The sequence below is a fragment of the Pelophylax lessonae genome (genome assembly GCF_965119305.1).
Source record: "Pelophylax lessonae genome assembly, chromosome: 3".
In the NCBI taxonomy this organism is placed as follows: domain Eukaryota; kingdom Metazoa; phylum Chordata; class Amphibia; order Anura; family Ranidae; genus Pelophylax; species Pelophylax lessonae.
Window position 1 is genome coordinate 27,295,724 of NC_138770.1, and position 15,670 is coordinate 27,311,393.

The following is a 15,670-nucleotide window of genomic DNA, read 5'->3' on the forward strand; positions in this document are numbered from 1 at the left end:
CATTTCAATATTATCGCTTGCACAGTGCTCCTTGGGATGTTTAAAGCTTGGGAAATCTTTTTGTATCCAAATCCAGCTTTAAACTTCTCCACAACAGTATCTCGGACCTGCCTGGTGTGTTCCTTGTTCTTCATGATGCTCTCTGCGCTTTAAATGGACCTCTGAGACTATCACAGTGCAGGTGCATTTATACGGAGACTTGATTACACACAGGTGGATTCTATTTATCATCATTAGTCATTTAGGTCAACATTGGATCATTCAGAGATCCTCACTGAACTTCTGGAGAGAGTTTGCTGCACTGAAAGTAAAGGGGCTGAATAATTTTGCACGCCCAATTTTTTCCGGGATATTTCTCGGCCCTTTTTTTAAATATTGGTACCACGTTGGCTTTTTTCCAATCAGCTGGCACCATACCCGTCTGTAGACTATCTGTAAAGATGAAGAATAATGGTCTGGTCCCATCAGTTGTAAAAAAACAATGTAACTGCCTATGGAGATTTTTAAGTACCGTACTTTGTCGCCATTCTACGGGTGTGCGCCAATTTAAAGCATGACATATTAGGTATCTATTTACTCAGCATAACATCATCTTTCACAATATACAAAAAAAAATTGAGGTTTGGGTTAACGTGTTTTGTTAATGAATTAAAGTGTATTTTTCCTCCCAAAAATTGCATTTTTCCCTCAAAAATTGCGTTTTCAAAACTGCTGCGCAAATACCATGTGACATAAAAAATTTAAACTATCCCCATTTTTTTCTCTAGGGTCTCTGCTAAAAAAATGTATAATGTTTGGAGGTTCTAAGTTGTTTTCTAGCAAGAAATACTGATACTGATTGGAAGAAGATCAAGGGAGAACACCCTGAAGGCCAGTCCTGAAAAGTTACCTGTTAGAGCAAATAACCAAAACATCACCGGCTACAATCATCGTAAGTACACTAAGGACAAAAATCCCAATATGGTCCACAATGTGGTGACCTGACTTCTCTCAGATGGAATGCACAGACAGGAAGTGATGTCGTTACAGACAGGAAGTGCTGTAGTTACAGACAGGAAGTGATGTCAGGTATACATTGAACGTTTCAGAGTGAGCGGTGAGTTGGGAGGAATTGGAGAGGAGACGTAGCTGGAAGTGGCAGCAGAGGAGGTAATAAGATCTTATTTTATATTTGTAATCTTTAGTTACCTAAAAAAAATGTCCTCCTTCCTTTTTGCCGCTGGGGGAACAGAAACAGAGGAACACATAACACTGAGGATCTCTTTCTGGTCCCCCGGTGAAAAAATAAAAGCATGAACGCACAGCGCACTTCCCAACAGCAAAACTTTCTCCAGCTCTACTGCAGCGCCCCCACCAGACAGATCCGAGATATCCACAATTTATCTGGGTGAGAAGCAGAGCTCATGGTGACTTGGACACTCCTTTCAAGAAACATTCAGCAGAACGCCCCCCCAACTAACATTAATCCCTTCCTCTGCCTGAATACCAACTGGACCCCCAGATCTATATATGCTAGATGACCGGGAACCCCACCGTGTCTGTGCCACCTATTCTCTGCATGTATCAGAAGACACCAGACACGGCTACCTGCCCCATCTAATACCGCTTTCCCCCACCCCTCACCCCCATCCAACACCGCTGTCCCCACTCCTCACCCCCATCCAACACCGCTGTCCCTACTCCTCACCCCCCATCTAACACTGCTGTCCCCCACCCCTCACCCCCATCCAACACCGCTGTCCCCACTCCTCACCCCCATATAACACTGCTGTCCCCACTCCTCACCCCCATCTAACACTGCTGTCCCCCACTCCTCACCCCCCAACTAACACTGCTATTCCCACTCCACACCCCCCACCTAACACTTCTGTCCCCACTCCTCACCCCCCATCTAACACTGCTGTCCCCCACTCCTCACCCCCATCTAACACTGCTGTCCTCACTCCTCACCCCCATCTAGCACTGCTGTCCCCACTCCTCACCCCCATCTAACACTGCTGTCCCCCATTCCTTACTCCCAATCTAACCCTGTTGTTCCCCTCTCTTCACCCCCCATCTAACACCGCTATCCCCCATTCCTCACCCACCATCTAACACCGCTGTCCCCACTTCTCACCCTCCATCTTACACCGTTATCCACCATTCCTCACCCCCCATGTAACACCCCAGGACCGGCCCTACAATGGGTCCCAGTGGGTCCATTGGACCCAGGCGGTAGATGAGCAGGGGCGGCCGCTGTAGAAGAAAAAAAAATCATTGCTGGGACTCGTCTCGGAGACTAGTATTCAAATTGGCTGGTCTGGCCGCCGTCTCTGTCTCGGCTCCTGTCTGAGTGTCACGGTCACTCACTTCCTATGCTGCAGTGTTGACTGGCCAAGCCGAGGCGAGCGGCAATGCGGCTGTCGGTTGGTTGTGTAGGTGGGCGGGCTTGTGGGGCGGAGCCAGTGTAAGAGAGCGGCGGACTCGGCGGAACAGCTTTCCAGGCACCAGTCAGCAACAGAACCACTTGACTTAAGGCAAGAGGCCCAGCCCAGATCATCCTCGAATTGCAGTGTGCACTCAGGGCTTTCCAGGAAGAGGTAAGGTAGAAGTAGGAAAATGCAATACAGCCGGGGTGTTTTTTTTAATTTTACAAATCCTTTGTTACAAAGGATTTGTAAAATGAAAAAAAAAACACCCCAGCTGTATTGCATTTTCCTACTTCTATCTTGCAGTTTTCCTTGAAATAGTTATGTGTGTTCCAGGCTATAACTATATAACTGAGAGCTTATGTGGATGATGCTATGGATGTAGCCTAGGGACAAGGAGCCCCCAGTGGAGTCTACAAAGGCTTTGGATGGGCTCCTTGTCCCTAGGCTACATCCATAGCATCATCCACATAAGCTCTCATAAGTTATAACATACGTTATATAGTTATAACCTGGAACACACATAACTATTTCAAGGAAAACTGCAAGATAGAAGTAGGAAAATGCAATACAGCTGGGGTGTTTTTTTTTTTTTACAAATTCTTTGTAGATTCCACTGGGGGCTCCTTGTCCCTATGCTCCATAGCCAGGGCCGACGCTCCCCCTAGGCAAACTAGGCAGCCGCCTAGGGCGCACTACCTTCTAGGGGTGCACTGTTGCCTAGGGTAGGATGACCCGACGTTTCAGAGGACATTCTCCGGACTGAGGACACTGTCCCCGGCCCAAATCTGTCCCTGGTTTTGTCCCCGATTTGCAGGGCCGATCCTGGGTGGGTGCACTGTGAGCTGGGGCAGAGGGGGCGCACAGGGCCGCCCTGTCATAGGTTCCGCTGAGCCTATTGGGCTGCCTCCAAAAGGGGGGGGGGGTGAGGGCGAGCGCCGCCTGATTAAACAGAGCAGGGTTCTTCTGCTTTCCCAGAGCGGCCGCTGTAATGTGAAGTCCTGCCTCCTGGACCGCTACCAACCTATGATAGACAGCACACTGGTGACGTCTATCATAGGAGCCAGTCCAGGAAGTTGGACTTCACATTACAGCGGCCACGCCGGGTAAGCAGAAGAACTCTGCTCTGTGTAATCAGACGGTGCTCTAATCCCCATACACTAGTAACTCTGCATTGGAAGGGGGCACTGGACACTCTGCATTGGATGGGGGCACTGGACACTCCGCATTGGATGGGGGCACTGGACACTGTGCATTGGATGGGGGCACTGGACACTCTGCATTGGATGGAGGCACTGGACACTCTGCATTGGATGGAGGCACTGGACACTCTGCATTGGATGGAGGCACTGGACACTCTGCATTGGATGGAGGCACTGGACACTGTGCATTGGATGGGGGCACTGGACACTCTGCATTGGATGGAGGCACTGGACACTCTGCATTGGATGGAGGCACTGGACACTCTGCATTGGATGGAGGCACTGGACACTCTGCATTGGATGGAGGCACTGGACACTCTGCATTGGATGGAGGCACTGGTCAGGCCGGTAAACTGGTAAATATAATATATACAAAAGTAGCAGTGTTGTGTGATCCCCAATATTGATATTACTGATATTTAATATTGGGGATCAGATAACAAAAGACCGCTGCTTTTGTATATATTATATTTACTGCTGACATATAATATTGGGAAATGGCCCGGGCTGGGGATCACACAGGACTGCTGCTTATATTACAATTTACTGCTGATATATAATATTGGGGATCAGATAACACAAGACTGCTGCTTTTGTATATATTATATTTACTGCTAATATAATGTCAGCAGTAAATATAATTTATACAAAAGCAGCAGGCTTGTGTGATCCCCAATATTATATATCAGCAGTAAATTGTAATATAAGCAGCAGTCTTGTGTGATCCCCAGCCCAGGCCATTTCCCAATATTATATATCATCTGTAAATATAGTATACTGTATATACAATAGCAGCAGTCTTGTGTGACAGTAAGAGAATTATTTTCTTGGGGGGCGCAGGTAAATGGTGTTGCCTAGGGCGCAAAATATTCTAGCACCGGACCTGTCCATAGCATTCACATAAGCTCTCACAGTTATATAGACGCCAGTGTGTTTTGATGTGTGCACAAATGTGTGTGTGTGTGTGCGCAGATATATAATCTATCCTGCTCCCTGCATGAGATTACTGCCGTCTTAAATATAGGTTTATATAATACTCCTAATTGCTAATTATTAACAATTCCAAGATTTGGTGTCATAATGGGTTCATAGAACATTTAATGGTGGGGCATTGGGCAGGGGTGAGGGGGGGCATTGGGTGGAGCTTGGGCGGTACTTACTTTTAAATTTGGGAGGAGCTTGGGCGGGACTTACTTTAAAATGTGGGAGGGAGTTATCAAATTTACCTTTGGGCTGAAGCCCCTAGACTTTTTCCCACCTAGCAACGCCCCTGCCCGCAGCCCTGCAGGGCACTGTGGCACTATAGACAGTAGAAAGCCTGGTGCGCTCATCTGCCCAGTGTCTACTGCTCTGTCCTGCTCCTGCTGTCACTCCGTACACACTCACACCCATCTGACTGCTTTCATAGTCCTATAGAATGTGGGGGTCTCTTGGAGGGCATGAATTTTTTTTTTGGGGGGGGGGGGGCAGCATTTCATTCTCGGACCCAGGCAGCACAATGTCTTGGGCCAGCCCTGCCTCACCCCTCATCTAACACTGTTATTCACCTCTCTTCACTCCCCTTCCCACACTGCTCACCTATATTCCACAACCCCCAAGGAAACTGTTGTATATAACATTGCAGATCTCCACTCCTCAAACCCCATATTTGACACTTCTGTCCCCCACTCTTCACCCAGACCCAATGCTGCCACCTTGCTTTCTCTCGCTGGTCACATGACATCAGTCTTATCTCTATTAAAGCGTAACTCCACTCTTGTTGAGAAAAAAAACATTCCCCTCTGGGTGATCTCTGTACATTGCAGGGATTTTAACAAACTTTATTGCAGATTCCTACCTTTTGTTATTCTGAAGAAATCATTGTTTGCTCCCTGTGCCTCTGAGTGGGTGAAATGGGAGTGGTTTCATAATTATCTGTCAGCTGTGGCAGCTGCAGGGCTCTAATGAGGAAAGCTGCTGGGCCTGCATCCCTTTTGACGTGTTCCTATTGGGAGTATCTCACCAAAATTACATTTTTGTTGCAGGGGATGCCACAAATCTGACTTGTATCTTAGGCAGACTTCTGGGAAAATCAGTGAGCCAATCACAGAAACAGGAAATGATGTTTCTGGGGGTGTGGTCTGTACACTTTGTGTGTACAGAGCAGCTCCAGGCGGCCATATTGCATTTTCAGGAAAATTACAACATCTGCAGATTAAAAAGGAAAGGTCATTTTAATAACATTCAATTACAATAGGATTTGTGTCGCAATTGTATACGCTGTATTGTTTTTTCTTTATTTGCTGATTTTTTTTCCCCATGAAAGTGGAGTTACCCTTTAATAAAACACAGACCTGACCAGAGAGGTGAGGAGGATTCTGGGAGGTCACATGACATCACTCTTATCTCTATTAATAAAACACAGACCTGACCGGAGAGGTGAGGAGGATTCTGGGAGATCACGACATCACTTTTTTTTCTTTTTTAATCAAAATTTAACATTTTATTAATTTGCAAAAGCAGAAAATACAAATACATTTCTATAATCTTACTAAAACCCTTACCCAGAAACCCTTCTCCCCAGATCCCTCCCTCTTCCCATTCCACTCGGTATTACTCATCTAGTCGTCTATTTTACCACCTCCCTTTCTTCTTATTCTACCCATATTCCACCCTCATACTCTAATCCGTCCAGATTTCTAAATATTTACTCGTCTTCTTGAACTCTGCCCACTTAACCCACTTGTTTGAGAAACTCTCGGTCTGGTCTTCCTGTCTGATTCCCATGTATTCCATATTGTATATTCAACTCTTTTATACCAATCTCTAATTGTAAGACTTTTTACATTTTAGCCAACTTTTTGGAATTGCCCCTTTTGTTGGGTTCAATAAGTTGGGACTATCGTGCTTTTATACAGTTTTTTTTATTTACCAGTTTTGTAAAATAAGCAAACCTACGGGTCATTAGTAATATCTACAGCTGTAATTTCCTCAATGTATTGTTGAACCTCCTGCCTTATCCCTATTAATAAAACACAGACCTGACCGAAGAGGTAAGAGGAGACTTTATTGTAAAGGAGAAAGCAGTACGGCTAAGAGGAGACTTTATTGTAAAGGAGAGAGCAGTACGGAGGGTCCACCTAGATCCCCCATCATCTGATAAACACAAAGAAACAATGTATTCAGTCAGTGTGTGTTTCCTACAGATAGATCCAGTAATGGGAACCCACCAGAGAGATGTCCCCGTCCTCTGTATTCCCGGGATTCCACACAGGAAGGTCACACCATCCCCCACCATCATCAGGTAGGTGAAGATGGAAGTCGAGATCATAAAAGTGATCTGACTGTATGAAAATATATTCCACTTTTAGGTATAAGGTTATATGTGCTCACATTTTAAAGAAAGCATTCAATGCTATTTTGTTTGTTTAGAATGAAAATCTGATAGATATAAAAGATGAGGTTAAAGAGGAAGAAGAGACGTATGTGAGGGGTGATCAGCAGTTCAGGGAAGAGGTTGGGATGATGGACAAAGTTAAAGAGGAGGAATCTTCTCCAGACATCAGCACAGGTGAGTGATGGCCACTAAATACAAAAACTGTTTGGGTATATGGATTGATGTTTGAGGATCTGTAGATCCACTTCTACAAAGACGTCATGATGAAGAATCAGCCGCCCCTCACATCACCGGGTAAGAGGAGACTTTATTGTAAAGGAGAGAGCAGTACGGAGGCTCCACCTAGATCCCCCATCATCTGATAAACACATAGAAACAATGTATTCAGTCAGTGTGTGTGTGTTTCCTACAGATGGATCCAGTAATGAGAACCCACCAGAGAGATGTCCCCGTCCTCTGTATTCCCGGGATTCCACACAAGTCAACATTAAAGAAGAGATAAAAGAGGAGGATGATGAGGATTTTGTAGTGGAGGAGGCAGAGTTTCCAAAAGGTCACAGAAAGCAGTACCAGGACACCATGGTGGAGTCATCCAGTTACAGAAACCCACCAGAGAGATGTCCCCGTCCTCCGTATTCCCGGGATTCCACACAGGAAGGTCACACCATCCCTCACCATCATCAGGTAGATGGGAATGAGAATGTAGGAAAATGAGCCCAAGCCCTAAGAGATATCATTCTTCTATTATTATTTTTTTGCATTTAATATTATTTCTGCCATTTTGTTGGTTTAGGATGAAGATCTGATAAATGTACAAATTGAGGTTATAAAGGAAAAGACGTATGTGAGGGGTGATCAGCATTTTACAGAGGAGGTTGGGATGATGGACGCAGTTAAAGAGGAAGAAACTTCTCCAGATATCAGCTCGGGTAATTATGGAAGAATGGGTTAAAGCTTACTTAGTGATGTTTGGTTGGGTGGTATCATTGATCTGGTTAGTTGTCATCATTTGGTGTTGTGATTGCACCCAGTTCCAACCCAGATCTCTTTTAAACTTCAAAATCCTCGACCGACATATATATCTCCTGAAAAATTCCTATTTCCCTAGTCATCCTCCAGGACGGTCACATGAGAGATGGCTCCTCCTCCTACAGGAAACACAAGCACAGTTAAGTTTAAAAGGCCACCCCTCAGGCTGCCCCACAGTTCTTGTGTTTCGTTTCCTGCTTACACAAGCATGGTCTTTTTCTCATCCCCTGTTTGTTATTTTTCTTTCCCGGGACACCTCCTCCCTCCACCTGCATACAGCCGATAAGGTTATCAGGCGGGCAGGTACCAACAATGGGGGGTGAGGGAGGAGGACTCCCGGGGGGGGGGGGTGCTCAGAAGGGACCCCTCTCCTCCCTCCGTCCTAGTCAGGGCATGCGCTGGCTACTCCTAGGGGGGAGGTACGCCTAGATGATCACATGCTGCCAGGTGGCATCCAGCAGCCCGTTTTTTGCTTACCTCTATCCTACTGGGCCGAGGGGAAGCTGACCATGGAGGGACCCTTACGGCCAGCCGGAGGCCGCGCTGAGCCGCACGCCATTCTTCCTCCTGATGGTCGAGACACACGGGGCTCCAGGGTGAGTTCCTCAGCGTGGGATGCAGCAGCCAGCGTCGCCTCTGGCGCGGCGGAAGTGAAGTCACCAAGATGGCGCCACCACCGGAAGTAGGGCGGCGGCCATCTTGGAAATGGGCAAAATGCGGGAAAATTCAATTCAGCTGATTTGGGGTGGGAATTTTGAATACATAAGGCACCCCAGCTCACTTTTAAGTGGGCTTTTCTCGGCTACAGACGGCTGCTGCATTTACCTTCCCTCCAGACGGTCCTTATGGCGGAGGACCTGACCATTACACCAGAGGCTGCTGACTTTGGCCCCAGCCTAGCTATGGTAAGTAGAGGGAAGAGAAAGGGAGGTGCGCCCCCCAACACCCCCCCCCAAATCGCAAGGGGAGGGGAAAGAAAGGAGGGGGTGGATCCGGCTTTTCCCCTTGTCTCCTGGGGGGGGCGCATAGGGGAGGAACGCGTACCTCCCCGATACTGACAGTAATTTTCCTTGTGTCTCTTTTTTCTCTATCTGTTTATAGCCCAAGCCCACAGAGGTAATCGACCCTGCGGTCAAATCGAAAAAGAAACACTGCCGCACCTGCGGGACAAAAATGCCGACTGATTCGGACAAATTACTGTGCCACAAATGCATCAAAAAGGTTGTCAACGAGGAATCCAAACCTCTAGGTAAATACTTCCTGGAGTTCAAAAAGGAAGTCACGTCCACACTGAAGTCACTGCAAGCTTCCATTGAGGAGATGAAAAAAGCAGATCAACCCTCCACATCTACCACAGGCGGATACCGCACGAAGATAGTTAAGCATCAAGCGGTCGCCAGACTACGGGAAGATTCCTCAGATTCAGACTCACAGGATGAAGAAGGGGAGGTCCTGCTTGGGGACAGTTCAGATTCGGAGGACCAAGACAGAGAAGTACCGGAGAAAGTAACTAAACATTTATTTCCAACAGACGAAACGGAAGAACTCCTGAAGGCGATCTACATCACAGAAGATCTGCAAGAGGATGAAGCGCCAAAAATCGGTAAAAGACCGGCTGTACAGAGGCCTACAGGTGCCCAAAACCCGTACCTTCCCGGTCCATCAATCCCTAAAGGGAATCCTCAATAAAGAATGGGAATGTCCAGAGAGAAAGCTCTTTTTTCCAAAGGCAATGAAGAAGAGATTCACGAAGAATCAGTGGGCATCTGGTCCAAATTCCCCAAACTAGACGCGTCACTGGCCAAAGTGTTGAAGAAATCAGACCTATCCTTCGAGGACATGGGCCAACTAAAAGACCCAATGGACAAAAAGATAGACGTGACACTCAGGAGGGCATACGAGGCAGGAGCTGCATCATTCCAGCCGAATATAGCAAACACCTGTGTGGCCAGGAACGTATCCTTCTGGTTGGAACAACTAAGAGGACAGTTGGAGAAGGTACCAGGCAATGAAGAGGCGCAGGATTCCCTCCTATTGATTGAAAAAGGGGTTGCTTACATGGCGGATGCGGCCACAGAAGCGGTACGGATATCAGCCTGAACCACTGGCCTAATAAACTCAGCTAGAAGAGCCCTCTGGCTCAAAACATGGGAAGGAGACTACGCTTCCAGAAACAAGCTCTGTAGCATTCCCTTTGACGGAAAACTCCTATTCGGCCAGGAACTGGATAAAGTCCTAGAGAGATCGGCGGACAAATCCAAAGGGTTCCCTTCCAAAAGGAAGGAGAAACAAAGGAAATTTTTTCGCCGCCCAAGGGGAGACACCCAATTCAAGGGGGAGAAACCAAACACACAGAGGAAGTGGGTGTACAACAAGAACAAGGGCAGACCAAATGCCCTTTTCTCCAATGCCAGCAGCAACATCAGCAAACCCCAGTGACGCCAGATGGCCTGTGGGGGGAAAGCTGAAATTTTTCGTTCCACAATGGGAGAAGTTCTGTACAAACCATTTCATATTACAGAGAAGGTTACAAGATAGAATTTGTAACAATTCCCCCTCACAAATTTCGGACAACATCCCTACCGGGAACATCGCCAGCAAAAGAAGCCTGGGAAGCATCCATCTCGAACCTCCTACAAGAAAAGGTGATAAGGGAGATACCTCTTTCGCACAAGCGGTTAGGGTTTTTCTCCCGAGTCTTTCTAAGACTAAAACCATCGGGCAAACTCCGCCTCATTTTAAACCTCAAAGACCTCAGCAGTCGAGTGAGGTACAGGAGGTTCAAGATGGAATCTATCTTCTCGGTGAAAACTCTGCTCCCCGAAGGAGCAAATCTGGTGACCTTGGACCTCCAAGATGCTTATTTATATGTACCAATTTACCCAAGGCATCAGAAGTTCCTAAGATTTTCGACCCGGGCAGGGTCACAGATACGCCTGTTCCAATTTCAGGCGCTCCCCTTCGGAATCACCTCAGCACCCAGAATCTTCACCAAGATCATGGCGGAGGTAGTCCAGGATCTCCGAGTAAGAGGGGTTCAAATAATTCCCTACCTAGACGATTTCCTGATTTACGGCCAATCAAAACCGGAAGTATTAAAGAGTCTCCAGATGACAGAGGATTTCCTCACCTCACTGGGGTGGGTGATCAACACTCAGAAGTCCAACAGAATCCCCTCACAAGAGATGGTATTCTTGGGATACCAGGTAAATACGGTGTCAAAAAGAATCCTGCTCCCAGAGAGCAAGATAACGAAACTCAAGGAGGCTACGAGGCGCCTAATAGAGTTACATGTAATCTCAAGAAGGGACACCATGGTGGTCCTGGGCCTCATGTCATCAGCCATCTCAGCAGTACAGTGGGCTCAGCTACACATGAGGCCTCTCCAGGGTCATCTCCTGAACCACTGGAATGGGAAGGCCTCTTCGCTGGACAGACTAATATCGATCCCGCCAGCCATAAAGAAATTGCTGACTTGGTGGTTAAGAGAAGACTCCATCACCTAGGGAAGACTCTGGATGCCCACCATCCAAGTCAGGATAACAACAGACGCGAGCCTCTTCGGCTGGGGGGCTCACATAGGACACCAAGTAAGTCAGGGCACTTGGTGCCAATCGGGGGAGGAAATATCCTCGAACATGAGAGAACTAGCGGCCGTCAGAGAAGCCCTGAAAGGGTTTCAGGGAGAAACAAAGGGAAAACACGTCCAAGTCCTGTCGGACAATGTCCCAACGGTTTCCTACATCAACCACCAGGGTGGCACGCGCTCAAAACAGAAATAAAAATGTAGGGTATGCTGCGCATATAAAACTCAATAAATGAAAAAATTCAGAAATGATTCGAATAAATAAATAAATAAGCTGCCAACACTTGATCCACGAATTAGATAAAACAGATCCGCTCAAAAATTAAAAACAAAGAAGGTGTAGCGCTTGTAATGAATATAAAAGAACTACACAGTCCTTATAGACAGACAGTCCATATAAAATGCGTCTGTGCGTTGAGAATCTTCCAGATATACAAGATAATGGTGCTCCTAAGGACACTGCAAACACGGATCACCATGTGCAAGAAGAACCACCACCAGGGTAATGATTAGCCTCTTACCGCAATGATTTGACCCCCATGACAGAGATCAAAAACAGCCTGTTACAACCTCCACTTGTAAGTCCCGTATCAGCTCACTGACTGATCGTATCCACTTCCACTCGGATGTTAATCACATGTAAAGAAGGAAATGGCTACCATAGCGTGATACCATTTAAACAACTTTATTTGGACACAACATCTCAAGTGGCAACTCACATTTGGCTGTAATTCACAAGCATGTGTGGACCGGAGTATCCTCAAGGCTCGATTCCTGCCGAGAAAATGTCCGCCGCGTCTCCTCCGTGGACTCAGCGTTCAAAACACTTGATGAGTATAGCGCACGGCATTCTGACAGGGGCAGAAACAAACCTACTATCCCTCTCGGCGGTTACATAAAAGGGTCAACGAACGTGCTGGCGGATCTCCTGAGTCGGAAGCATCTGGACCCAGCAGAATGGGAACTAAATCATCAAATCTTCAATATGCTGGTACAGAAGTGGGGGACCCCGGAGGTAGACCTTTTTGCAACCGAAAACAACAAAAAAGTGGGAAAATTCTTCTTGCTACACAAAGAAAAGAACGCACTGGGCATAGACGCCCTGGGGTTCACTTGGAGGTTCAACCTGGCATATGCCTTCCCTCCAATCCAATTGATCCAAAGAACTATCAGGAAAATCCGTCTGGAAAGGGCAAGGGTGATTATGATAGCACCTTTCTGGCCGAAACGGGCATGGTTCACCCCCCTACAGAAAATGGCAGAAGAAGAGCCCTGGATCCTGCCGGCTCATTGCGGCTGTCATGGTCTTACCTTCTTGCTGTTCTCCTTCGTTTGACATGTGCTGGCGGCCATCTTGGTTTCTGGGTTTCTTGTAGCCTCCCACCCTGCGGCTCCTCCTTCCCACTGGGAGGAGCTGGATGCCTAGCTCATATATATAGGAGGTCTGTGGCTTCAGTTCCCTGCTTGGTCCTCCTGTGTTCACATGCTACTAAGACTGCTGCTACTTCTGGTTCCTGTTCCTGGCTTCGTCTGACTACCCTGTTGGTTCCTGATCCTGGCTTCGTCTGACTACCCTGTTGGTTCCTGATCCTGGCTTCGTCTGACTACCCTGCTGGTTCCTGACCCCTGGCTTCGCAAAGACTCTGCATCGGTTTCGCCATCCGTTTGGACTTTTGCTTTATAGCTTGTTTTTCAATAAAGCTGTCTTATTTTCACTTATCTGTTGTTGTACGTCTGGTTCATGGTTCCGTGACATTAGGACCAAGCCATGAATTCTGACGGTACAGGGTCATCCCCGCCAGCCCTTTATGGGAGAACAACAATCCGGTGGTTGCCGAGTTTTCCGGTTTTGTTGCTTCTCTTCGGAAGGTATTCGATGTGCCGGCTCGTGCTGCCTCTGCTGCGAAGCTCCTTATGTCCATCAGACAGGGTTCACGATCCGTAGCTGAATACGCCATTGAGTTTCGTACCCTGGCAGCAGAGGTGGGCTGGAATAATGAGGCTCTGGTCGCTGCTTTCTCTCATGGTCTCTCGGATGCCTTGAAGGATGAGGTTGCAGCTAAGGACCTACCAGTGGAGCTCGAGTCTCTTATTTCTTTCCTGATTTTGATTGACACCAGACTCAGGGAGAGACCTTCCTTTAAGGAGAGTCTGCGGAGGCCTCCTAACAGATTGGCGCCTACCTTTGTTGTCCCACCCGTGCCTCCCTCTCCTCCCACGCCTCCTGGGGATGACTTGTCTGGGGGTGAACCCATGCAGCTGGGGTTTGCTCGCCTGTCCGAGGGGGAGAGGGTACTCCGGAGACGCGAGGGCCGATGCATGTACTGTGGTCTCGGTGGGCATTTTCGGTTGGCATGTCCGAACCGTCCAGGGAAACGCTTGCACCTGAGATCCTGTCGGGGGCAGATCTTGGGTGGAGTCTCCTCGTCCCCGGTTTCCCGTGTTGACAAACCACTGATCACTGTTGTCCTTTCCTGGGTCGGGGGCTCGGTGACGACCCAGGCGTTGGTGGACTCTGGTGCTGGTGGTTTGTTCATTGATAGTGTGTTCGCTGCCGCCAATTCCATTCCTCTGCAGGCTCGAGGTTCTCCTCTGGCTCTTGAGGCGATAGACGGCAGACCCCTTCTGCCGCCACACGTGACTCATGAGACCCTTCCAGTGGGGTTAGCCATTGGTGCCGTCCACAGAGAGTCGGTCTGCTTCCAGGTTATCTCGTCTCCACACTACTCGGTGGTCTTGGGGTACCCCTGGCTCCAGAAGCATAATCCGATTTTCGATTGGAGATCGGCCGAGATCCTCTCGTGGTCACCGCAGTGTGGGACTAGTTGCATCCATGGGCCTGTCAAGTTGCTGTGTACTTCCTCGGACTCTCTGTTGCCCCCTGAATACGAGGAGTACCGGGATGTATTCGATAAGGTGCGCGTGGTTGCCCTACCTCCGCACCGCCCATACGATTGTGCCATCGAGTTACAATCTGGTGCCGTTCCTCCTCGTGGCAAAGTCTATCCACTGTCGGTAGCGGAGAATGAGGCCATGGAGGAGTACGTGAGGGAGGCGCTTTCACGTGGACACATTCGCAAATCCTCGTCCCCGGCAGGGGCTGGATTTTTCTTTGTGAAAAAGAAGGGCGGTGAGTTGAGGCCTTGCATCGATTACAGGGGTCTCAATCGCATCACGATCAAGAACGCTTACCCGATACCCTTGATTTCCGAGCTGTTCGATCGCCTTAAAGGGGCCACGGTCTTTACCAAACTCGACCTGAGGGCGGCATATAACCTCGTAAGGATCAAGGCGGGCGATGAGTGGAAGACCGCGTTTAACACCAGGACCAGTCATTATGAATCCTTGGTTATGCCCTTTGGGCTGTGCAATGCGCCCGCAGTCTTTCAGGAATTCATCAACGACGTTTTCCGTGACCTGTTGCAGCAGTGTGTGGTGGTCTACCTGGATGACATCTTGGTATATTCTGAGTCCATGGAGACCCACATTCTGGATGTCAAACGAGTGTTGCAACGGTTACGAGAGAACAAGCTGTTCGGTAAGCTTGAGAAATGCGAATTTCACCGATCCCAGGTAACCTTCTTAGGTTACATCATTTCCGCTGAGGGGTTCTCCATGGATCCTGAGAAGGTTTCGGCTGTCTTACAGTGGCCCCAGCCCAGTGGTCTTCGCTCCCTGCAGCGTTTTTTGGGCTTCGCCAATTATTATCGGAAGTTCATCAGGGACTTTTCCATGCTAGCCAAGCCTCTCACGGATCTGACCAGGAAGGGCAGTAATTCCCAGGTCTGGCCGCCCGAGGCCATCCGAGCTTTTGAGGCTCTAAAGTCCGCCTTTGTGTCGGCTCCGATTCTGTCGCATCCCAACCCTGGGTTGCCCTTTGTCCTCGAGGTGGACGCGTCTGAGACGGGAGTAGGCGCCCTTCTGTCTCAGCGTAGAACACCAGAGGGTCCTCTGCTTCCTTGTGGGTTTTACTCCCGGAAACTGTCTTCCGCGGAGTGCAACTACCAGATTGGTGACAGGGAGTTATTGGCCATCGTGCAGGCTCTTAAAGAATGGAGGCACTTGCTCG

General features: G+C 48.3%; 3 protein-coding genes and 1 pseudogene across 4 annotated transcripts in view; 3 read left to right on the top strand and 1 right to left on the bottom strand.

Moving 5' to 3' along the window:
* Window positions 1-15,670, bottom strand: part of LOC309550260 (uncharacterized protein) — a gene marked incomplete at both ends in the record, with an annotated part of 1,652,360 nt that overhangs the window by 1,240,406 nt on the left and 396,284 nt on the right. The gene's annotated exons all lie outside the window — the stretch shown is intronic.
* The window catches only part of LOC309549838 (uncharacterized protein), a gene marked incomplete at its 3' end in the record, with an annotated part of 314,748 nt that overhangs the window by 241,037 nt on the left and 58,041 nt on the right, over window positions 1-15,670 (top strand). The gene's annotated exons all lie outside the window — the stretch shown is intronic.
* LOC309549837 overlaps window positions 1-15,670 on the top strand; it is a 190,832-nt pseudogene that overhangs the window by 113,761 nt on the left and 61,401 nt on the right. The window lies entirely within an intron of this gene.
* LOC309549841 (uncharacterized protein) lies at window positions 7,115-7,700 on the top strand (the record flags this gene model as incomplete). Its single annotated transcript, XM_082250340.1, has 2 exons — window positions 7,115-7,160; window positions 7,399-7,700. The coding sequence occupies 2 exons, from the start codon at window positions 7,115-7,117 to the stop codon at window positions 7,698-7,700; spliced, it is 348 nt and encodes a 115-aa protein (XP_082106466.1).